This window comes from Ovis canadensis, chromosome 4 (genome assembly GCF_042477335.2).
Source record: "Ovis canadensis isolate MfBH-ARS-UI-01 breed Bighorn chromosome 4, ARS-UI_OviCan_v2, whole genome shotgun sequence".
In the NCBI taxonomy this organism is placed as follows: Eukaryota; Metazoa; Chordata; class Mammalia; order Artiodactyla; family Bovidae; genus Ovis; species Ovis canadensis.
In genome coordinates, this window is record NC_091248.1 from 117,697,748 (window position 1) to 117,723,189 (window position 25,442).

The 25,442-nt window shown below is 37.4% G+C and overlaps 1 protein-coding gene across 34 annotated transcripts in view; it reads left to right on the forward strand.

Annotated features, from left to right (window-relative positions):
* Positions 1-25,442, forward strand: part of LUC7L2 (LUC7 like 2, pre-mRNA splicing factor) — a 56,183-nt gene that overhangs the window by 641 nt on the left and 30,100 nt on the right. Inside the window, exons 2-9 of one of the 34 annotated variants that reach the window (XM_069588511.1) lie at positions 2,803-2,886; positions 2,993-3,079; positions 4,636-4,680; positions 5,567-5,668; positions 9,818-9,894; positions 10,676-10,797; positions 12,601-12,671; positions 14,251-14,345. In XM_069588511.1, the coding sequence (XP_069444612.1) occupies positions 12,614-12,671; positions 14,251-14,345 (153 nt within the window). In that variant the 5' untranslated portion in view covers positions 2,803-2,886; positions 2,993-3,079; positions 4,636-4,680; ... (2 more) ...; positions 10,676-10,797; positions 12,601-12,613. Of the gene's footprint in view, positions 1-190; positions 689-2,802; positions 2,918-2,992; positions 3,080-4,635; positions 4,681-5,566; positions 5,669-9,817; positions 9,895-10,675; positions 10,798-12,600; positions 12,672-14,250; positions 14,346-22,477; positions 22,621-25,442 lie in introns of those variants that run through there. The other 33 variants (XM_069588529.1, XM_069588507.1, XM_069588510.1 and 30 more) reach the window with 33 other exon arrangements.

Genomic DNA, 25,442 nt, shown 5'->3' on the forward strand with positions numbered 1-25,442 from the left:
GGGCGCACCTGGGCTTGTGTGTGTGGCTGAGTAAGGGGCTCCCAGATTGGTAACACGAGGTCCCGGCTCCCGTCCCATCCAATGAGGGCTGGGCAGGCGGGCCCGGGGGGCGGCGACCGAGCGGATTGGCGGGAACTGCTGCCAATGGGGTCAGGCGGGGCCTGGAGCCTGAAAGGAGAGTTTGAGCCCCGAGTGTTGACTTGGCTGGGACGGGAGAGCCCACGTCTCTCTTGCGTAGTTCGGTGGCCTGTGTTGTCGCTGGTTAGGTACCTGCGGACCGCTAAGGCCTCCGCCCCCTGAACTAATTCCTTAACCCAGAGCTGTGGGATCAGCCCTCGCCGCCGCCCTGCGGAGTATCCAGAGAGAACTGGTCCCCACCCTCCACTCCTTTACCTAGGTCCGGAGAAAACCTTTCCTAGAATCCAGTTCCAGAGATGAAACCACCATTCTTATGGGAAAATCTGACCCAAACCATGGTTTCCTGAAGCGGGTGTGTTTGGCCCATTTTGTGAAGAGAATGTTACGGCCTGTTTTTTCCGAGAGACCTCCATTTTGTTAGACAATTTAATAGAAGCTTTGTTCAGTAAATATTGACGAACTTTGCATGTGCCCCGAATAGAACCATTTTGAAAATGTGGTGCCCAGTGACGTAGAATTGAGGGAAACAACGATGCTTTTAGGCACTTAGGTTAGTGTTTGTACAAAGAAGCACTAAAGGCTGGATATCTTTTTGTCATAGAGAATTTCTAGATAAGATGAAATGCTGTTGCTTTTTTGGTGATGGTAATTAGTAATAGTCTTTGAAATTCGAGTGAAGCCCATGCTAATATGGAGGAAGGGTGTAGTCCACTACTTTCTTAGAAACAAAGCCAATACTTGCTCATTTTTGTATGTTGTTTGTTCAGGCAAATAGTTTCATAGCCATTAAACCAATGCTTTTTTCTCGAGTTACTTAAGTTGTTTGATGTAAGAGAAAAGGCACACTCTTAACTTTTGAGCAGTCGCTGTTAAAATTTCCTTGAGTGCTTTGCAGCAAAATGTGAGTAGATTTAAAACATTTTATTGAATTCAAATGTTTTTAGCAGCGCATAATTTGCATGGTTTATCAGTGTTCATAATTCAGTTTTAATAAAAACCCACATTTGGAACTTTTCTTCTTAGAACGTATAGAAAAACAGGTGTAGATCGCAAACCTACTTGTGGTTGTGTATAGAGGAGGGGAAGATTGGGAAGGAAATGAGTTTTATTTATGTAGTAAACCCTTGAAAGTTAGCATTGATTAAAAATTCCACTGGAGAAATTTCTATCAGTTAACGTTTTTCACTTTTAGTTTAGAGTGGTTTTTATAACTGTAGCGTGTTTTAACATTGCTCCTTTTCCATTGTGAAGATGGTGTTGAGAAGGGGCTTAATTCAGGATTTTAACTAACAGAATAACTAATCTTTGTAGTAAAATTATAGAAATCATTTTATTTAAGGCATACTTTACACGATCCTGTTAATCCTAGTTGGGTGCCATTTTTGGTACCTTCTTCATGGATTTAGTGTCCTAATTTTACTGGGTGGGTAGTTGAATCAAAGCAACTATTATCACCTGATAAACTCCAACTAGACTGCAATCTAATGTTGCAAAACTGAATTAAAATGTGTGTACTCACACACATATATACATACATACCTATTTTTCCTATGTGCGTAATCTGCAGAAACTTGCATTTCTTGAAATCCACTCTGCTTTGTATACAGATAAATTTATATTTTTACGTGTCTGTTACTGGATTTTTTTTGCCTTCAGACTAAGGATTTACCAGTGAACTCATGTTTACAAGTCCACGATATTATTTTAGCTGAAATGACTGGATTTTCACTGCTGTGTTGGGCTAGAAGTAAGAAACATACTACTTTCAAGGAGAAGAATGTTTTTTTAGATACCCAGATTAGTTATTTTATGTATATAGGAATCAGAGCATTGTTTTCTTTCTTACCACATAGTTAATGAGCTTATATACTCACCTTATTCAGGACCTTCAAATAGGATTTTTTTTTAAGTGTTCAGTCAACTTCAAGTTATCCAGGGATAGGGGATATGGACGCCTTCCTGAATAACACCATGTAATTTGAAATTATATAATGGGAAGCTTTGTATGGGACACAGGAACAGCTTAAGGGAATGGTTACTAAGAAGTGGAAATGGGATCCAAGGGGTGGGAGAGAGATGGAAAAGGTACGTAGAGTATTTAAAACAGCTGTGTCCAATTTCTTTTTTTTTTTTTTAATCCCAGAGACTGACTATAAAGCAACCACTGTCTTTTTGTCAGGGTGGCAGTAACCACCCCCTCTACTCTTAGAGTGCTGTCTGTGAGGGAATCTGAAGTGGCGCAGGAAGCCTAGGGCACTTTCTCTTTCACCTCCTTTGCCCCTCTAATGAAAAATTTATTTCCTCTTTCCCACCCCAAATCAGAATTTCTAATTAGTTCCTTTTTAAACTCCTTGGAGATTTGTGTGTTAAGTGTAACTTGGCATTACTCAAATCAGTTAATTCATGTAGATGACCTAAACTTGACTGAAATTCTCAGAAGAGGGACTTTTAGTAGGGAAAAGGAGAGGTAATTTTGGATCACTGGGCACTTCCAGAAAGGACAGTCCTGGGTGGGTGGTGGAAGTGGGAGGCTTTGGACAACCAGAGGGCAGCATGATCGCGCTGGGAGGCTGGGCAGGGGGATGACCAGGAGGTGGGAGAGGAATGCATAAGGGAAGTGGGAGGGCCAAAGACAAACTTTGCCTTCTTTGCAATTTTGCCTAGGGCCCTGGTGGTGGCAACCGCCTGTGTGCCACTGAAAATCGTGCCGATGCCTGGCATACTGCATAAATGGAAGCAGGGTACCGCGTGAGTTGAAACATTGGTCACACTATATAAAGTTTGTATATGTGAATCAGTGTAACTCATACACATGTAACTGGGGGTCTGACTGTATTTGGATTTTTCTGATAAGGCATCATGGGCTAAGGAAAAGAGCATTGGGCTGAGACTCAGGAGACCTGGTTTCTAGCCCCAGCTGTACCTCTAATTGTAACCTTGGGTAAGTCACTTAACCTTTTTTGCCTCAAGTTAAATCTATACTTTGTTAAATGAGAAGTCAAGTAATTTCTTATGTTATTCTCAGAAATGTTGACAAATATATTTTAAATTTTTTAAAGGAAGAAACCATAGGTAGATACTAGCATCTTATTTAAGATACATTAAATTTTATACTTTGTTTTAGTTGTTAGCAGTAACAGAAAAGAGAGGGATAATTTGTTTTCCTCAAAATATTCCATTTGAAAAGAAGGAGCAACACAGGAAAAGTCAAACAGCGGTTCAGTTGAATTGTCTGTGATGGTTGGAGGAGCCTAGTGTCCCCACACAGACTAGTCATTTTTGTTGTGTTGGTTTAATTGAAAGGGTGTCCCTTAGCTAAAGCCCTTTTGCCGGCAAGTACGGTTTAGTTATGAGAGGTCTCTTGTCCTGACCCCAGAAAGGTCTTGCAAGATTTGAGGGATAGGAGTTAAACAAAATTGAGGATGTATATTTAGATTACTTTCTAAGTTTAGCAACTAGGGAAGTTACAGAAGGTAGTTTTAAGGATTCCATACTTCTTGAATTGCTTATAACTCTTAAATGGGAATACAGTCCATCTCTGAAAGGTTATATCAGGCCAGAAATGGCAATCTGCCCTCAAAAACAACCAGTAGACTATAGGATTCAGAATATAGATAAGAATTTTAAAGCATCATTTGTTGTCCATTATGGTTAGGGAATGTTTGGGGCAGGTTAAAGTTTTCGGGTAATTTTAGCTGTTTTGGATGATAATCGTTCTGAACCTATGAGGTACTTTCTCAGTTAACAGTACATTAACCATAATTAAATATTTTTGCTGATCATTTATATTGCATGGTGGTTGTATCTTATGGGATATAAAGTTAAAGGGACATGAATCCCAGGAGATAATCAGGAAGATACAGTTCAGAAAATCAGTTACTTGTTCCTGGTACTAGTGACGCATAACTGTTGAACCTATAGGACAGTATGACCATGCTGCTTTTCTTCAAAATAAATAGTGAATCAAAGATTGTAGTGTTCTTTTCAGTGGGTTTTCTTCATAAAATCACCTTGACTGTAATCTGTGTTCCCTTAGTTGTCATCAGCATCGAGAGCATTTTCTCCTCATTTTCTCTCATTAACATAATGGATCATTTATTTCTTGGTCAGTTGTAAATCATTCTTGTATTTCACTTGGATTGTTCATTTTAAGTGAAGGAGGCGTAGCCTTTAGTGTGTAAGCACACATTTTTTGAAATAATAATGGGATATATCTAGTTCTAGAGCTTGTGAATTCTTTTGACATTTTAAGAAATTTTAACAAACATTAAATAGTTAAACATAAAGTTAAAACAGTTTTAGTAAATATAGGATTTTATCAGAGGTCCAGGCATATCAAAACATTGAAAACTGTTAATACCCACATAGTGAATTCATTTTTTAAAAAAAACTAGTTTTGAACTCTGACTGATATTTCTGACTACAGCACAGCTTGGAAAACAATAATAGTATCACCTCCTACAACTCTGCATCATTCTTGGATTTTCTACATTTTAGCTCTCCTGAAGGAAGCCTGTGCTTCTGAGACATTCTTTGCTTCGGGTAAAAAAAATAGTAATAAAACCAAAGAAATCATTTTGTCTATCAGTGCATAAGTTTTATAAGCAGCAAGTAAATACTTTTATTTGGTTTGGTTAAGATGTCATATAGGGATAAATGTGAGTGAGCCACATCTTTTAAGATGGGTAGTAGGAAGTTAAGGGCAAGTAAGGTGTCATGGATGTGGGTGAGGGTTAGTCAGTGTTCAGTACCAGGTGGTTCATATAAACATTAAACCTTGGAGTTGCTGGGGTTCAGGCAAATTCGGGGTTGCAAGGATAGGCAGAGGGCTTAAAACTGTGGGCAAGACTAGGTAAATGAGACAGGTACTCCTCAAGAATGGAATTCCAGAAAGGTGCTTGAAATGGACTGAATCCTAAAAGCTCAGGGCTATTAGTATATTCATTGAGGACACATAGATGACTGTACTACCCAACTTAATAATCGGTGTATGGAAAAATTGTAGGTAAGATGAAGAAAGTTGGAACATTTTGCTGGAGAAAGAGTGAGGGAGTGGGCAGAGGGGTAAGTTTATGACAGAAATCTTACGGATTCAGCACCTGCAAAAGTCATTCTATTCCTTTCCAGTTTAAGTTCTCATAGGATAGAAATTAGAAGGCAAGGCCTTTTGATCATTTAATCAGTTATGTAAGATTATTGAGGATGTAGAGAGAAGTACTTTGTAAAAACTCTGAATTTAGCTACAGTTTTGTGTTTTAACTAAGTAGCTTAAGACTTGAAAAATCAAAGCCATTAGAAAATAACATGTAACTAGTCAGCTAAATAACTGTTATATTTTGCTATTTAACATGGGCTAGAGAAAGGAGTCTTTAAAACTTTTTTCTTAAAAAAGCACTCACTAGATACTGATCCTTATGTTCTGATTTAGTTGTGAACCATGTGCAATGATGTTTGACCTCTGTGATTCTACATGAAAAGAATTTAACCAGCTGCCCTTGCTGAATCTTTTGTCATGTCTCCTGAATGCATGGTAAATTGTTTTGTTTTTATTTTCTTGAGACCTCAGTTTTCTGCAGACAGTTTTCTCTTTCAGAGTTAAACTTTGCAAAGCTTTTCCTTTGAATAAAATTGGTTAGATATTTATGGATAGTATCTATAGTGTACGAACCTTGCTGTTTGGTGGCTTCTATATTCTGTCCTACTGCTGTGTTATACATTATACTCTTCTCTGTCTCTTGAGGGTGTGTTTTAGGTCAGGGTTGGTACTATAGCCCACTCGCTTTTTGTAAATAAAGTTTTGTTGGAACACAGTTGTACATAGACATACGGTCTATGTCTCCTTTGCTTTGCAGCAGAGATATATAGCTGGTAAGTTTAAAGTATTTGCCATCTGGCCCTTTAAGAAAAGCGTGCTGACCATTGTTCTGGATCAGTGTTTCTCAAAAGTGTGGTGCCTGATCAACCTTAGGGAACCTGGGAACTTGTTACAAATACAGATTCTTGGACCTACCACTCCAGGCCTACCAAATTAGAAGTTCTGGGGTTGGGTGCAAGCAATTTGTGTTTTAAGAAGCCTTCCACGTGACTCTAATGCACATTAAAAGTTTGAGAAACCCTGTTCTAGATAAATGTTTCCCAAATGTTAGTCACATATATCACTTTACTATTTTTCACCCTGTTTTAACATTTTTAATTGTCAACTCACTTTCTGAAAATTTAAGCTAACTTTAAGGTGAAAGCTTATGTCACCAGAAAAATACAGTGAAAACAACATGGTGTTATAAGAGAAAACTAGATTCTGCTGTCATTTACCTGTGTTAAAAATGAGCTTGTTAGATGTATTAATTAAACACATACTAGGCAGTAAGTGGGAACTTTTTTCTTGACTTAATCATGACATATAATCACCACTAAGTGATTGAGTGGTGTTCAAAGTGTCATGCTGGTGAAATTACATAACACCTAAAATCACTTTTTGTACAAATCCACACTTTAGGAAATGCAGTGCTAGTTCCTTACATGGAAGGAAAGCTGTTTGAACTGTACATATCTAAACCCCTAAGTAGAAATGACTTTTCCGTAGACATAGAAATACACACCCATAAGATGGAACGATATTGAAGCCCCTAGAGAGGTCCATTCAGACTTCTGGGATGAAATTCCCTATTTAGCTCGATCTTACCTCTCCATTAATGTTCCAGTCTGTGGTGGTCAGTATTTCTGCAGGATTTCACCAACCTATTCCACAGTGGGATTGTGAAAAGGTGCTGGCTGTTTGTCAGAGAAAACTCATGGACTAGAAACTAGGGAGAAGTGCTGTAATTCTGCATTATGGGCAGGGAACCATCAGCGCATGCTTACTAAGGAAAACAATTGATTCACATCAGATTTTAGAAACCATGTATTTGAGAAATTTTGGTATGAAAATAAATGATTTAATTTGCCTCATAGTATTACAGGGAATACTTCCCCAGACATGGTATTCTGATACCGGCTGATGTGTTTTAGGATGTAGTCATTGTTGGTGCGACTAGAACCTGAATATCCCTAGGTTGCTGGGTTGCTTCAGATTTTTCTTGATTTCTTTTCTTAGAGCTTATGGACATATTTGCTGCTTTTGTCATTTGACTCTGCAATAAAGTAGTGACATAAGACTCTGACCCTAGATGGACTGAAAGTCTGGTAGGGAGTGAAGGTGTACAGTAAGTGATAAATTCTGTATGCTGATTACATATATAGATATCTAATTTTGAAAAAAATGTTAAAAAATATAAAACACTGCCAAACACCTCTAAGACTGAGCAAATGTTTTGTAAGTTTCCCTTAAGTTAAAAAAATTTAAAAAGTGTTACAAATGAAGTCTCTTAGGTTCTCCTTCACAGTTTTAGTCCTTTCCCCCAAAGGCATTTTTTGTGAATATGTCAGTGGATTTTCCTCTGTGTTGTTTCAATAGTTACAAGGCTCAGTCTCCTTCATGCTAATCTGTTTTTTCGTTTTAAATTCCTTTATCATTGAGTTGTCTGTCACCTCTGTCCTTTGATATTCTCATTTCTTTTCCATTTTTGTTTCTTTACTTTGTTTTAGATTTGGGGAGTTTCTGCTTAGCTTTTATAGCAATCATCAAGCATTGAAAACTTGCCTCATTAATAGACAGATCTGCCGAATACTTTTTCTTATGCTGTTTTCAGCTATTTTTTCATAGCCAGAGATAGCTTTTGTTACTTCTAATTTTGTGTATGAAACGTTGTGGATGATAGAAGGCACCAGATATCCAGAGTATGAGTGTTATTGTATCAGAATTGCAGCTCTGCAAGTAAGCATCAAAATATAAAATTTAGCAGGCTACAGCTTTTTAATAATTGACTTCCCTTAATGGCATGTATATAAAACAAAGTATGTGTAATCCATTTTTAGGACTACATTTGTGGATAACTATTTATTCAAGACACACTTCTAATGTGTGCCTTAAATCTAAGAGGAGCAACATGTTGATTTCCTAAAGCATATATCCCCTGGCGGAAGTGTGATGGCACTGACCCCTGCCAGTGGCCAAGACTCTGCTTTATAATGAGAGAAAATAGGGTTGTGGCAAGAGGTGGAATAGAATTCTTGGAATGCAGCTACTTTAGTATTTATTTTTGAACATTTCTTTTACCATTCTGTTAGCTCTTAAAGACCCTGAGTAAGCTTTTTCTCCCACTACAAGGCTGTTTCTGTTTCATTCCTTATTGTCTATTTTCACAGACAAATAGACTGGAAAATTTAAAAAATTATTTTAGCATTATTTATCTTTGATATTCAGCAAGAACAAACTTGCCTTGGGAATTTCTTCTGCAGTGGGCATTGCATTTTAAAAATGGGCTTGTCATGGGGAATATGATAGTGGGGGTGATACAAGTACCAACTTGTGATGATAAACCCATAGGACCATCTGAAAGAGTTAAGAGGGCTAGCCTTTTAATACCCTAATTTTTTTGGATTTTTCTGGGGGAAAGGAAAGCCTCTACTAGTATTCTGTATGATTTCCTAAGTTCTGTTAGAAAGAAATGACTTGATATTACATTTGGAAGGGAAAATGCCCTCATTAGTTTTTCCTGCTGCCATCTTTGAGTATTTTTTCTTTCCTTATATAATAAATATGTTCCTGGAAAGTTGCATATGTGCCAGGTTATATTAAATATTTTTAAAGCATCAATAATCATTATTTTAAGACATGGTAGTGAATGCTTTCATAAAATGAACTTACACTTTGTACTGTATAAATATACGATGGATTAAACTGAGTGTATTTATTAACAAGGTAAAGGGAGTAATGAGTTTTTTCTTTAGAGATTATTTTAAAAGGATCCTTATAGGTGAGCTTTAGGCTAAATTTAGGCTGTAGATGAGCTTCAGGCTAAAGGAACAACAAAGGTAGGTGGGAGAAGTTAGGGGAGTTGGTGAGACTGTTGGAGAAAGCTGTAAAAATGATCAAATTTGTTCTTTACTGTAATAGTTACTGTGTAGCAGTAGCTATTATCTTGGTTCCACAAGAAGACCTAAGAGTTTCACAAAAACATATGAAGATGAGTGTTTACCAGTACAGGACAGGTCTCTTTCTGCTCTGTACTAGATTAGAAATTGGTGTTTATATAGTTTCCACATTCTGTTGACTCATAGCTTATGTTGTAAGAAATGGTGATAAGAAGGTGACACATTTGAAGATGCGAGGGCACAGGGAAATAAGAAACTTTACGCTTATTCACTGCTCTTTCTAGTTGTGGCTTTTCTTTCACTGAAAGAGTAAGGAATTTATTTCAGAGGGAGTAAGCCTGTCCTGCCCCAGCCAATAGTGACACATGGCCCCAACAATTACACGTGTGGGGAGGGGAGGGATTTGGTTACCACAGAAGAGAGCGTGGGAGCGCTTTTCCCCTCTTGGCCCCCGTTTATCAACTACAACGCTTCTGTTTGCTTTGTGTGCTGTTGAGTTTTTCCCTCTGTTTTCTCTAAGCTAAGCTTTAAGCTAATTCTGTACAAAAGAAATACTAATCAGTTGTTTTTATATAAATTGCTTGCCATTAATGCCTGATAAAATGCAGTAAAATAAGGATTCTGCATACCATTATATATGTCAAATATTACAGACTTTAAGGTTATTTTGAAATTACAATACTAAACTCAGTTCACTTTTGCTTAGCCTTCACAGTTGTTGATCACATAGCATGGTCATCCACTCACAGCTTAAAAAAATACAGGGAGCATCGGAGAGAATGGGTAAAGTAAAATTTTGATGTTTTTAAAATAGCACCTGAATCTATGAAAATTGATTTGATTTATTGTTTGTATGGGAGGGAGAGGGTGGTTGGCACTCGAAGGGAGGGGGTGGATATTGGGGAAATAGCATGCACCATGTAAAATGATGTTAGATATCATACAAGCTAAAATTTTAAGTATTACTACTGCAGTTTAAATACAAGTCTGTTTCAGAAGAGGCAGGACCATACAGTGGCAGTGTTGGGATTTACAGTGGGCCTAGCTTTTTCTCCCTGCAGATTGAAGGGGATTTTGAGAATAGCAGTTTTTGAGTAGTTTGGACAGAAGTCGCCTTTTTAGAGTGACCTGTCCATATTCCCTGAGTGAAGCTGCTTTGGTAGCACCTCAGGTTCTGTTAATGTTACTGAGGAACATTGTTTAAGAGGAACAATGTGCATTCTAGTTTTCATTGTACACCTGTGACTCACGTGTTCCTAAATATAGGTTAGGATTCATGAAGCCCTTGAGGGGGTTGAAGAACAGAGAGAGGTTACTCTGAAGTTAGTTGTTTGGTAGAAAAAATAGAAATTTTGGTGCTTCCTTTCAAATGAAGAATACTTTTCCTTTCAAAGTTCTAAATCAAGGTTTTAATCTCAATCCATACCATTATAGTTATCTACAAAGCCTAATTAATGAGTATTGTGGAGGTTATAGAGAAGAGAGTCTGCCATGTTTTTATGGGTAGGGCATTTTGTGGTAAATTGTGTTGACTTGATCTAATCTCTGCTTCATTATTTTTAAGCTTTGTCTTTGTTTACACATTTAAAATCTGGGGGAAGAAATTAAAGAAACCAGATTTTACCCTAAAAATATTCTTGCCTCAACTTTGCTAGTCCCCTACCTGAAACCACTTGCCAAAGCCGGGTAAGATTTACGTACCGTTTCCCAAACCTTCCTGCCTTCCTAAGCTTTGTCAAAGATGGTGCCAGTTTGGAATGCTCTTCTTTCCCCATTCCTTTGGTCTAAGGCCTGTCTTTCCTTCAAATAATGTCTTCTATGTATTGCACAAAGCCTCCTCTAACCTCTTCAGTCCTGTGGTCATTCTAATCTAGAATCCCTGAAGTACTACTATTTGATAGTATTCCATCCATTATAGACATTCATTTGGCACTTGGATCATGCCCCCTTTTGTTGTTACTGTATTTAATACCCTCTCTTCTCTAGGAGAGTGATGGGCTCCTTGAGGGTAGAGAGCTTATTAAATGCCTCTTTGTAATCCCATTGCCTGGCACAGAGGATATCTTCAGGAGTCGGCTTGATTCTTTGATTTGGATCCAGTATTAGTGTAACGGGGCAGTTGTTTAACTTAGGCTATTTTTATAGTGAGGACATGCCCAGAAACCCCAAAGATAAAGTACATCTGAAGTACATTTGATTAATAATTTCTTGTGTTGTAGGGAGATTTGGTTCATATTGGTTCCTTATTAATTACAGCCCCTCTCCCCACCTTTGTTTTTCAGTGGGTGCTGTTGTACCTAGTTTCTTTTGAAAAACATGGTTTGGGCCAGATATGTTGACAGAAATCAAAATTACTAGTATTTTTTATTTTAAAATTCTTTGATTAGTCAGATGATATTTTCATGGTATAAGCCCAAATAAATTTATTAAATACTACGTGGTAATGTAGCCAAATTATTTTAAAATGTTAACCTTAAGGTCTCTTAAGTAAAATTTTAAAAATACCAATAGACAGATACTCAGTTGCTAATCCTTCTCACTTCTGTATCTCAGATTATTAGGAATTTTATTATTTCTTTGTTTATAAAGATTTCTTTACGATGCAGGCTGATGTTTGATAACTGTGTTTATTGTGTTTGCTGCAGTTATCAAATAGAGCAGACGTTTATATGCAGTGAAGAATTAATTAAAAATACTTTTTGATGTTTATGGAAACTGATACATTTTTTTAGTATCCCCACACTCACTGGGGATAATTTTAATTCATATTTGAAACTGTTTACATTTTATCTGATAGCAGTGTCTTCAAGGCACATATGTATATTAGATTTATGTTGTGATTTCTTACAAAATGCTTAACTAGTAAAACTTCTAAAATCTTAATTTTGTTCTAAAGCCTGGCTTATAGTATTCTTGAGCCATTAGTTTGACAAAGCACTGAAACGATACTTCTGTTGCATTACTGAAAAGCTTAGATAATTGTGGCAGGGGACTTGTTGAATATAAGTTTTTTTCCTCTTCAAAAATTTTTATTTAAATTTCTTAGCATAATTTGGGTACAGAATTAAGGTAAAATATTTTTTCTTACATGTGAGGAAGCAAAAAGCCTCTAATAATGGCATTGCCATTCTGATGTGAGCTCATCAGAGTACCATATGACATGAGCTTAAGGCCCTGATCAGTCTTAATGAAATAAGCTTTATAAAAAAATTTTTTTTTCTGAAACCCCAGTTGGCCCAGGGACCACTTTACAGAGCTCCAGCCTTGGACTTTCACCTATGATCAGTCATATTCTTCTCCAGGGTTTATACTTGTTAAGTCAATATTAAAACACAGGAAACACCCCCCCCACCCCGATTTTGTTCACTTTTGTTTTCATATACAAGAATCTTTACAGTCAACATGTACTTCTAGATGCTGTATTGAAATTGCTGGCAGAGTCTATTCTATACAAACTGAACAATCTGGCCCCTTGTTTTATTTGTAAAGGTTCAATGTATCTATGCCTGCCTACTTCAGTCTGCAAGGGAGTGTCAGAAAGGCCCCGCATTCGCCGAGCCGTGAGTTATCACTAACTTTTCAGATGTGTTAATGAATGTGGAACAAAAAGCAGTTGTGTTTAAAAGGAAAAAAGGACCATCAAAATAACCTCTATTATAGTAGCAGGCGTGAACACTAAATGAATTACTCCAAATTGTGGTGTCAAAAATAACATACTTTAACTAGAGACTAGCCTCTAGAAAACCTATTGTTGAACTGCTCTGAAGCTGTTGTTTTAGCTATAAGTTACTGTTCTTAAAGTTTTATAAACCATGATTGCAAATTAATATGTTCTTTAAGTCTTTTTAACCAAGTTAAAACAATCTGAACAAAATCTTACCCCACCTAAAAATGGTAGTATTTAATTGACTCTGAGTTAAGCTGTTTAAATAATACCATGTGAAAGGGGTAAAGTTTTAACCTTTTTTATTACTCACATGTGAAAAACAAACAACTGAACCTCTTCCTCTATGAAAAGTTTTAGTACAGTGTTATTTACAGTCTGTTTTGGTACCAACAGTTCTTGCTTCAGTAATTCACCAGTAGGTTTTCATTCATCAATGACTATGTCAATTTAAGGCTAAAAATAAAACACTTTCATTTCCTAGGGCTTAATCAGTCTCCTTAGAGGAAACCATCCTTAAGAGTTCCCCCCTCCCAAAGAGATTTGAAGCAAAAAAAAAAAAAAATGTAACTAACATCAATTTTTTGTTGTTGTTAGAGCTAGTTACCTTTCTTTTTCTTCGATTCTTTCAAGTTTTGAGTAGATAGGTATATTTGACTAGCAGGTCGGAAGCTTCTGTTGCCTAGGAGGTGTTATTGTGTTAAGTGAAGACAGAATAAATTTAAATGTACCCAGTTTGGCCATTTATAGCACAGACTACCTAAAACTTGGAGGTATGGGACCTTTGGAGCCATTAAGTTAAATGTTTCATTTAGGCAGTGTTCCTTTGTTTGACTGGTGTGTAAGTCCTTCTTCCAGGTTTGTACACTCTTAAACACGTCATTCTACCCTCTCTAACTCCTCCCAGCAGCAAAAGGGAGACACTTCAGCTGGAACAAAATAGTGGAAGAAATGGCGTCTGGGGTTCAGTGGGGATTCGCAGTGTGTATGCAATGTTTGCAAGATTACTTTTTATGTTTTTCAATTAATGTAAATAATTACAGAATAAATCAGTGCTTAGTGTCAACGTAGGGAACATCGTATACCAATAGAAATTCTCCTAGTGGGTCTGCTGCAAGTCGTTCAACCTCTTGGGTCCTCAGTTTTCTCATCTACAGTATGAAGGAGTTGGACTCAATAATCTTTAAGGTCCATTCCTGCTCTAAATCCTGTGCTTTTCTGAAGTACTCTATTTAACAGAATGCATTGCTTTCCCATTTTGACTGTTTGAATTACATGTGCAGTACATGTACTGCAGCTGCATGTTGTCTAAAGTAGTTTTTCTGTAGGATATTATATGAACTAACCCCTCTTGAGGTGATTTATAAATGTGTGTGTATAGCCACACATATAAAGCTAGTGTTAGTAGGGCGCTCAGAAAATACATATTTTCCAAATGTCTAACCTTGAATGTCATTAACTTTCCTCTATTACAGGAGATACTACTCGTCAACGAATCAAATTCAGTGATGACAGAGTATGCAAGAGTCACCTTCTCAACTGTTGCCCCCATGATGTCCTGTCTGGAACTGTATGTGTTTATTAAATCTATTATTTTATTGTTGATATACTACAAAAACAAACTGTTTGATAAAGTCTTAGTTTTGTGTCTAATTACTATGCAGTGATTTTTTTAAAAAACACTTGTTAGCAGAGCAATTTACATCTATTTTATCCAGGTTGATTATTTAGGTCTGCAATAATGGGATTCCTCACAGAAATTATTGCTATTTTACTTTATAATATTTTCCATTCTTTAGAGCATTTATTGGAACAAAGAGGCAGTTATAACACAGCAGTTACACTTTTAGTTTAAAAATAATGTAAATGATTTTTTAAATTATTTGCTTTAGTGTTGAGCATAGTAGACTTTTATCCAAAACAGTTTACATATTCATTAAGATTTCTGCACATTTGTATTATAGAAATTATTGTGAAGCAGTGTATTGGTAATCACTTAAATTCACAGTAAAGTTTGTGAGTAGTGTTGTTGGTTAAAACTCACTTATATTGCTTACTCCTGATAATACATAAAGCTCACTTAATTTATATTCTACATCTAGTGATGTTAGTTTATCTTAAAGTATTATTATTTTTAATTTGGTGGATAAATCACATATCATGGACCTGTAGAACAAAGGATTTGGTTACCTGGGTTTTGGATTTGATTGAAATGATACTTTTAAGAGCTCCTGGTCACCTGGATAGCAGAGGAGGGCTAGTAGGGCCTAAATATTTAGCTGCCTTTGTCATTTTTCTAAAATGGGAGGATTTCATACTTCATTTGCAGAAGCAGTGAGCTCCCTTAATTAAAGATGTCTAAATGAATGGTTTCTTCTGCCATAAGACGTGGGATGTTAGTTCCCTGACAAGGGATGAGACCCACATTTCCTGCAGTGGAAGTGTGGAGTCTTAACGAGTAGTGTCTTTTTGGTAGGAGGAGTAAAATACCCCGAATGTATAGGTATCCAGGCATTTTTGATTTAAAAAAACACCTGTCTTTTGGGGGCTTCCCTGATAGCTCAGTTGGTAAAGAATCCACCTGCAGTTCAGGAGACCCAGTTTGATTCCTGGGTCAGGAAGATCCCCTGGAGAAGGGATAGGCTACCCACTCCAGTATTGTTGGGCTTCCCCTGTGGCTCAGCTGGTAAAGAATCCGCCTGCAATACAGGAGACCTGGGTTGGGAAGATCTCCTGGAGAAGGGAAAGGCTACCCACTCCAGTATTCTGACTGTCACTACCCACTCCAGTGTTTGGTCTTCCCTGTAGCTCAAATGGTAAAGAATCTGCCTGCAATGCAGGAGACCTGGGTTCTATCCCTGAGTCAGGAAGTTCCTCTGAAGGGAATGCAGTCCTCTCCAGTATTCTTACCTGGAGAATCCCATGGACAGAGGAGCCTGGCGGCAGGCTACAGTCCATGGGGACCCAAAGAGGCGGACATGACTGAGCGACTAACACTGCTACACTTGTCTTTTTCCAATAGGGAGGACCATTGAAACTATGTTATATAAGTTAAAAGGAATAGAAGTGCTAACATATTAAAAACATATAAATACTTAAATTTATTTTTTAAGTATCAATATATTACAAGACAAGCATGCTGGTTTCTCAGTGCTTGAATTAGGACTGTGACAGATATATCTCTGTTAGACCCTCATATCTACTCTTTAGAATTTGCATAATTAAAATATTCTGCTCTGCTGTAATATTGAAATCTATATTATCTGTAGTTATCTGTGGTATTATTTGATTCTTCACATTTACTGTTTAACACTTAATGATACTTAATGGATAAATTATCACTTCAAATGAATTTTGAGAACAAGATCAGTTGTTAAGCAGGAGGATTTAAGTTTTTGGTACTTTAAAACCAGCAATAGCAAGACTTTGACACATTATTACATTCTTCAGGTATGGCATTTAATAATAACAACTTTAAAAATCTGACATCACAGTTGTGCTTTTGCAGTTTATAATTATATAATTCAGTTACACTCATTTGTTTCTCTGTTGGGTAAAACAATTTGTTAAGTATATGTTCCATAGTTATCCTTATAGTAAAGTGATTTATTAAAAATCATTCAGTTCTGTTGATTTAAAGTAAAACTGGGACCAAAGCCAAATTTTCTGAGCTCTAGTTTTGTTTACTCTGTAGGTAATACTTAATCCTTCATCATGCTGGTCTTAGACTTTCATTGTAAAATTCTTGCTGGTGGATTTGTAAGAAGCACATTTTTTTCAAATTTCAGTGTCTCTGTAGTATGCATCTTAAAATTGATGACAGAAAAATACTATTTTAATTTGTAACATTTTTCTTACAGTGAGGCTTAAAATTGGTGTTTTGGATCACATGAAAAATAGCGAATGACCTTTGAAAGGCACTTGCTAGAGAAATTCTATATGAGACATATCTTCTTTATGTCAGCTTAATAGGCAAGAGATTGTCATTTACATAGGGATGGAGTTAAGTCCTTATGAGCCTCTTAAGCAAAGTTTTCAGGGCTGGCTCTAGAATTTTGTAAGAGTCCAAGGTTGTCTAGAGTGAGGAACTTGAGAACTTGAAACCACCCATGAGTGACTGTTTTATGACGCTTACTATAACACTAAGAAAGGCTGTTTATAGCAGTTTATCCTATGTGCATGTGGTTTTTAATTACAGAGCTCTGACTTCTTTAGCAACCAATCTGTGTCGGGCTAATGCTTTTCTGGCACAGAATCGAATAGTTCACACCTCTGTACGTTGAAGGTATTTTTTTGACCTCTTAGATCAAAGATGAAAAGAACCAAATTGTAATTGTTGATTTTATAGTGCTTTTTGTTTGTTTTATAACTAAAAGTTGCCCTTTAGTTTTCCAGCCCTTGTTCCTCAGATCTGTCACTGCCAGGAGAATAGGACTCATCAGTGTTCTAGGTTATTTAGCAGAAGATAACACGGAAATATATTCTCTGGCTTTTCTTTATTATTATTGTACAAAGGTTGAGCTTTATACTGAGTACTTGGAGATAAAGGGTATGGTTTCTGAAAATGTATTCATAACCGACAAATTGGAATATTTTTGAAATTCACTTTGATGAAAAGGCCCCTGTAGCATTGTACCTTTCTTTAGTCTGGTACTTTGGTATAACTTTTTTTTTTTTTTTTTTGAGTATAGTTGATTTACAAAGTTGTATTAGTTTCAGGTATACAGCAGACAGATTCAGTGTTTTACACACACACACAGTGTTTACACACACACACACATACATACATACAAATATCATTGTTTAGTCGCTAAGTACATGTGACCCAGGTACTGTAGCCCGCCAGGCTCCTCTGTCCCTGGGATTTCCCAGGCAAGAATACTGGAGTGGGTTGCCATTTCCTTCTAATTCAATAGCTTGGATTACTTCCCTGTTCATCTAGAACTTTTTGTTTGTCTCACTCTTTTCATCCTTTGGTCCATTTAGTTGTCTCCTTATATTTAGCATGCATAAAGTAGACAGCACCCCCTTTCAGATTTAGGCAAAACAAAAAGCCTAAGAGTTGTCATCTCCCCCTGCTCCCTCCCTCCACGAAAATAAATCACATTGTTTCTGGTTCATATATTCCCTAAGGAAAGATAAGGATATTGAAGTGCTTAAAAAAATCTTTGCATCTAGTTCCTAGGAACCTGGGGGAAAGGTATATAATAGTAATAATTTATAGAAGGTGTTAAATCTGAAGCAGGTGGCATCAGAGATTGAAATTAAGATCTGCAGGGATGGGGATGTATACTCACAATACATTTATCCTAAATTCAAAAATGGCCACTACTAATTTTCTTACAGACTTCATCATAGCATAATTTTAGTGTTGACAGGCCATCATGTCTTCTAGCTTAAGGCCATCATTTTATGTAGATAGAAAAATTAAGATTCAGGGAAATTGTCAGATGTCTCACAGATAATCATGGTATATTATGCCACAGGGGAATCTTAGAGTTATTTTAATCCAAATACTCTTTAATGTTTTATGTTGTAAAGAGCTGATCTTGAGAAATACTTCAGTTCAGTTGCTCAGTCGTGTCTGACTCTCTGCAAACCCACGGACTGCAGCACGCCAGGCTTCCCTGTCCACCACCAGCTCCCAGAATTTGCTCAGACTCATGTCTATCGAGTCAGTGATACCATCCAACCATCTCGTCCTCCGTCGTCCCCTTCTCTTCCTGCCTTCAATCTTTCCCAGCATCAGGGTCTTTTCCAGTGTGTCAGTTCTTCGCATTGGATGGCCAAGTATTGGAGCTTCAGCGTCAGTCCTTCCAATGAATATTTGGACTGAGTTCCTTTAGGATTGACTGGTTTGATTTCCGTGCAGTCCAAGGGACTCTCAAGAGTCTTCTGCAACACCACAGTTCAAAAGTATCCTTTCTCCAGTGCTCGGCTTTCATTATCATCCAACTCCCATGTCCATACATGACTATTGGAAAAACCATAGCTTTGACTAGACAGACCTTTGACAGCAAAGTAATGTCTCTGCCTTTTAATATGCTGTCTAGCTTGGTCATAACTTTTCTTCCAAGAAGCAAGTGTCTTTTAATTTCATGGCTGCAGTCACCATCTACAGTCATTTTGGAGCCCAAGGAAAAAAAGTCTGTCAATATTTCCATTGTTTCCCCGTCTGTTTGCCATGAAGTGATGGGACCAGGTGCCATGATCTTTGTTTACTGAATGTTGAGTTTTAAGCCAACTTTTTCACTCTCTTTTACTTTCATCAAGAGGCTCTTCGGTTCCTCTTTGCTTTCTGGCGTAAGGGTGGTGTCGTCTGCTATCTGAGGTTATTGATATTTCTCTTGGCAATCTTGATTCCAGCTTGTGCTTCATCCAGCCCAGCAATTTGCGTAATGTACTCTGCATATAAGTTAAATAAGCAGGGTGACTATACAGCCTTGACGTACTCCTTTCCCAATTTGGAACCAGTCTGTTCCATGTTTGGTTCTGACTGTTGCTTCTTGACCTGCATACAGATTTCTCAGGAGGCAGGTAAGATGGTCTGGTATTCCCATCTTTTGAAGAATTTTCCAGTTTGTCATGGTCCACATAGCCAAAGCCTTTGGCATAGTCAATAAGGCAGAAGTAGATGTTTTTCTGGAACTCTCTTGCCTTTTCTATGATCCAGTGGATGTTGGCAATTTGATCTCTGGTTCCTCTGCCTTTTCTAAGTGCTTGAACATCTGGAAGTTCTCGGTTCATGTACTGTTGAAGCCTGGCTTGGAGAATTTTGAGCATTACTTTACTAGCATGTGAGATGAGTGCAATTGTGCAGTAGTTTGAACAGTCTTTGACATTGTCTTTCTTTGGGATTGGAATGAAAACTGACCTTTTCCAGTCCTATGGCCACTGCCGAGTCTTCCAAATTTGTTGGCATATTGAGTGCAGCACTTCAACAGCATCATGTTTTAGGACTTGAAATAGCTCAGCTGGAATTCCATCACCTCTACTAGCTTTGTTCATAGTGATACTTCCTAAGGCCCACTTGACTTAGGACTCCAGGAGAAATACTTAGGGACAGGGATAAGGTAAAATTTTATCTGCCTCTTTGAAGTGATTGGGTGGGAGTATTGGTTGTCAAAAATCCTGAGTCGATTTCTGAACCAGTAGGTTCAAAAATTTTTCAGTTCCCCAGTAGGTTCTGGGTTTTATCCAAAATGAAAGTTTTATTAATCAGAACTCCTTTACTGCTTCTCTCTTGAGACTTGGTTAAAGTCAGTTCCTTGAATACCTACAAACCTGAACTTTACAACTGCTGAAGTGTCTTTGATAGTACAAATTTAAAGGAGCCATGAAAGTTTAGAGAAGCATTGATAAGAAATAAACCTGCACAAAATTTTCTCAGCCACTAAGTAGAATGTAAATTTCATAGTGAGAGCAGACACATTTCGTTCAGTTGCTGTATCTCTAGAATCTAGAATGGTGTCCTTCCCTTGTGTTAACATGAATAATCAATCACTTTGACTTTTCACTTTCATGCATTGAGGAAGGAAATGGCAACCCACTCCAGTGTTCTTGCCTGGAGAATCCCAGGGACGGGGGAGCCTGGTGGGCTGCCGTCTATGGGGTCGCACAGAGTAAGACACGACTGAAGCGACTTAGCAGCAGCAGCACAAGTAGGACATGGAGCAAGTGTTTTTCAGAACAAGCTTTAAGTTTCAAAAATTAATGATTGTGGAAAAAAGTGTTATCTTCTCGTGGATAAGGAGTGTATCTTGATTTTGAATTACTTACCAAAACATGACAGCAGTGGTTTCCCATGCATATGTGAAAAAGTCTGTAGATGATTTAAATAAACTTACAGCCTTTCCTCTGGAAAGGGTTTGTTTTCGGACACTTTAAACATTTTTAAGCAAGTGTTTTTTGTTTTTTTAATTGGAGGCTAATTACTTTACAATATTGTATTGGTTTTGCCATACATCAACATGAATCTGCCGTGGATGTACATGTGTTCCTCATCCTGAAACCCCCTCCTACCTCCCTCCCTGTACCATCCCTCTGGTAAGCAAGTGTTTTTAACATTAGGTTCCCAAGTGATCTAGTGGTTAGGATTTAGCATTCTCACTGCCATGGCCTGGATTCAGTCCCTGGTCAAGGAACTGAGATATCCCTTAAGCTGTGGTGGCATGGCTAAAATGAAAAAAAAGAAGGAAAGCAAAATAAAACACGTGCCTAGATTACTAGCTTGAAATTTTTCCCCCTAATTTCTATGACCCCCAGTTTCTAGAGCTTCCCAATTTATGAAACTGCCAGATAACCTAGGTTTTTAGCAGAGTTGGCTTTTGAGGTGTTCTTATATTATCAAAGTTCCTGTTTGTATTTTAGTCTCGGTTTCTTACAGAAAGTGCCTTACAGTAAAAATACATTTGATGCCTAGGAAAGCAGAGTCACATTAAGAGCTTCCCAGTGAATAATTTGATCTTTACTGCCATGCTTCAAAAACCTAGTCCTTTTTATGGCTGACTAATAATATTCCATTGTATGTATGTAGCACAACTTCTTTATCCATTCATCTGCTGGTGAACATCTAGGTTGCTTCCATGTCCTAGGTATTGTAAATAGTGCAGTTCTGAACAGGGTACATGTTCTTTTTCATTTGTGGTTTTCTCAGGGTATGTGCCTAGTAGTGGGATTGCTGGGTCATATGATAGTTTTATTCATAGCTTTTTAAGGAAACTGCATACTATTCTCCATAGCGGCTGTATCAGTTTACATTCAGGAAATTCAGCCCTTAACATTCAGGGAGTTCAGCCCAGTACAGTGCGACAGGGATAGGAATGGGGAATGGCCTGCGAGGCTCAGGAGGGAGAGGGAGGGGTCATAAGTGTACTTGTGTCTGATTCACACTGTTGTATGGCAGAAGCCAACACAGTATTGTAAAGCGGTTATCCTGCAATTAAAAAAAAGAGAAGCTCAGTCCTGGGGACTTCCTGGCAGTCCAGGTGGTAAGGAATTCGCCTTCAAATGCAGGGGGTGTCGGTTCAGTCCCTTGAGACCAAAAAATGAAAACATGAAACAGAAGCAATGGTGTAACAAATTCAAAAGACTTAAAAATGGTCCACATTAAAAAAAAAAGAATGAAATTTGAAACCAAGTCCTGAATGTAATTTAGAGTATTATTGACTTGGAATATGAATACCCTGAACTGTTCAGCTTCAGGTGGTTCTGTCCTTAGGAAATGACCCTTTTCTATTGTTCTGAATAATCTTTCGGTCATTCATTTCATGTTCTTAAAATAAGTTAATATACTTCAGGCTTGTGGAAGTAATCTTTTAAAAGGAGATCGTGAGACCATCTCTGGGTTTTGTTCTACTTTCTTGTCTCTGGTTAAGATCAGTCAGCATATTTGTCCATGACACTTGGATTAATGGTTAAATACAAAAGTACATATATGTAAATATACGTGCATCTATTGTGCTGATGTCCAGTCTTTGTAGATCAAATACAAATTAATTTTACTTTTCATTTTTATTCTGTGCTATTGAATCCGTTTGAGGGGAAAAAATCTTCTGAAACTTAAGTTTCAACTATATGTAAAAGTAGAGTTGTATACTGAACTTCATATACCCATATACCAACTTCATAAGTATTTTACACACAACTACCTTATGTCATTTATAATTACTTAATGTCCTCTTCATCCTTTTGTTTTTTGAGGTAAATCTTAACATTTTGGACCTGTCATTTAGGATAACTCTTGAAACACTATAAAGTAGCAAAGACCAGTAACTTCCAAGCAAAGAAGAATGAGGTCTGGAAGTCATTGTTCAAGCAGATTGTTTTTAATACCCTGGTACTTGGTCAGTATATTTCACTGTCACATCGGTTTTTGTTTGGGGGCGGGGCAGGGTGTTTTGTGGGATCTTAGTTCCCCAGGGATTGAACCTGGACCCTCCACAGTTAAGAGTGTGGATCCTAACCCCTGAACTGCCAGGTAGTTCCCACACATTTGTTTCTCTGTACAGTGGCTCTTAATAAATGTTTATTATTTAAAAACTAGGAATCATCACTCAGTAGTCTCTTGAACTCTTTAGGTCTTTTTTAGACGTAGGAACAGTTTTATAAATTGCATTTTAACAAATCTGAATTAGTGTGTTTTCTGAGGCTATTCATTGAGAAAGGTGGGATGAGTTATAAATGCGTTGTTTGGAAGAATCAGACTGTGAACACAAAGCAGACATATAGTAATAAATAAAAACTTGAAACATTTTTATTGTACAGGTAATTTAACTGCAGGCATCAAGCAAAATCATGAAATGTCTTATCATTGAAAATGTTTTTTTTTAATGTGATGCATTCTACCTTGATGTGCTGGTGGCAGGGTCAAATGACTTAGTATAATCCTTCCTTATTTAAGGGTAGTTACAAAGGAAACTTTTAAAAACATTTGGTGTTTTACTCTGATTTATATTGACTAAAACATCTTGACTATATATTACCCTATAGACATTTTTGGTCTATAAAGTCAAAAAATATAAGCATATATGTTGATGTGTTTGTATGATGCAGTTTGTAAAATATCCAAATTTAGGTAGATTTTTGTGTGTTCCTACCCCTTTTGTATTTATTATTACAGTGTTTGGAACAATGAAGTTAGGCAGAGGAAGAAATAGAAAAGGACGAGCAAGAGTATCAGATTAATGAGGGGCTAGATGGAAAACGTAAAGAAAATTCACAGTAAAAATAAACAAAATTCTCCTTCAAGAAATTAATTTTTTTTTTTTACATCTCTGGGAGCGTTGCTGATTGCTGAGATCAGCATTCATTCGTTAATTCACTTAACAAATACATATTGAGGACCTGCTATGTGCCATATACAAAAATGCTGGAGATAACAGAAGTATATAGGGGTTTCTCTTTCAGCGATGGGAGCTTACCTTCTAAGGTTCTTCCACAGTCAAGTGTGAAAAGAAATACTATGATTTCAGGAATGTTGCAAGTGCTGTGACAAAAATGCATGGTTAGATCTGGGATGGTCGGCAAGGGGCTGCTCTGACAGGACGACTGGAGAAAACATTTTGATGAGATGACATTTGAAGAGTTCTAAATGTGGGGAAAAGAAGCCAGTTATTCCTGAGAGGAAATAAATTTGGCGTATATTGCCTCCACTCAAAAACTTCTGGTGGCTCCCTATTATGTATTCATATATGGTCAAAAATCTGAAAATCTTTAGTTAGATTTGTCTCTTCCTTGAATAAATAAATCAGTTTGGTCCTGTTTGGACCAGACTGATTTTTTCATTGTTGTCACACTGCTTTCCTTGCCCAGCTTGTTCATTATTACCTATTTGCCTTTCTATGCCTGGAATAACCCTTTCTCTACAAATTTAAATCCTGCCTAGGATACTACATGTGATTGCTCTCAACCCCAGGGGAGCACCTGCCCTCCATATTACTGAGTGGTCACTTTTTTATCTTGTTTATATATATCCTTTGTGAGGCAAGGCCTTCTGTTTTAATTTTATCCCGTTATGTTTGCATATCTAAGATTAGAAATGGATAAGATATTTCCTACTGTATTAATCAAAAAACATTCATTAAGAAATGGTAAACAAAGAGCTTTATTTTTCTTTATCCACTCAGGAAAAGGTGAACTTGGAGGAAGAACATTCAAGTGAGAATGGGCAGTTAACAAGTGGGGAAGTGGTGGAAAAGCAGGAGCTACTTGGTGTGTTCCCAGTGGGCCCCATTCCTCTTCATTCACCACTCACGTTTGATTTGTTAGTTTTGAGTGCCAACATTGGAATTAGGAAAGAAAAGCCTTCTTAAAACAGTCGTGGCATAACTGAAACTCGTATGCAGGTTTTGTTATTTTAAGACTTTTTCCGTAGTTTATTCAGCTTTCTCTTGTTCTTAAGCTGGGTCTTAAGGTGGGCACTGAACATGGATGAAAGAGCAAGATTTTATCAGTGTGAGGAGGAGGAAGAAAGTGAAGATGTAAAATGTGAAGATGTAAATGTCAAAGTATAGATGATCTGTGTTTTGGAAAATAGCATTGGCATTGGAACCATGCCTGGAGTGGTTCAGATGCTAGACCAAGGGCTTGTGTCTGCTGTGCGCTCTGCCCTGCTGTCATGGTTTTGTTTTACTTTTTCTTCAGTTGGTTTGTATTCCTTTTAGTACTTTGCCAGCATTGCTGTCCATTCTTAAACATTTGTTGCTGTCTGACAAGGATGTTTGTCCACCTAGTAGTGTGGTGGTAATGCTTCTGAAACAGGTTTTATCATGTCATATTTCTGTCCAAGTAGTCCAGCATTCTTCTCTGCCCCCAGAGAAAGTTCTGCCTGTGTTGATTCACATTCAGAATCTTCCACAGTGTAGTCAGTCTGTAAGTAAATCGTACTGCAGTCCTGAAGTTCCTGGAGAAAAGAGAAGTTCTGAGAGACGAGGCGAATTTCTCAGAGTTAAATGGAGAATGAGATATGGGATAATGAGAAAATGGGATGCTTTCTGAGTTCAGACCAGGTCAGTGCCTGGTCTGTCATATTTTATTTACTACTTCGGCAATATAGTCTTCAACTATGAGGAAAAACATAAAACATGAAATTTCCCCTTGTTCATCATACCCTTCTTCCCGGAACTAAACCCTGTTAACAATTTAATGTACATCTTCCACTCTCCTG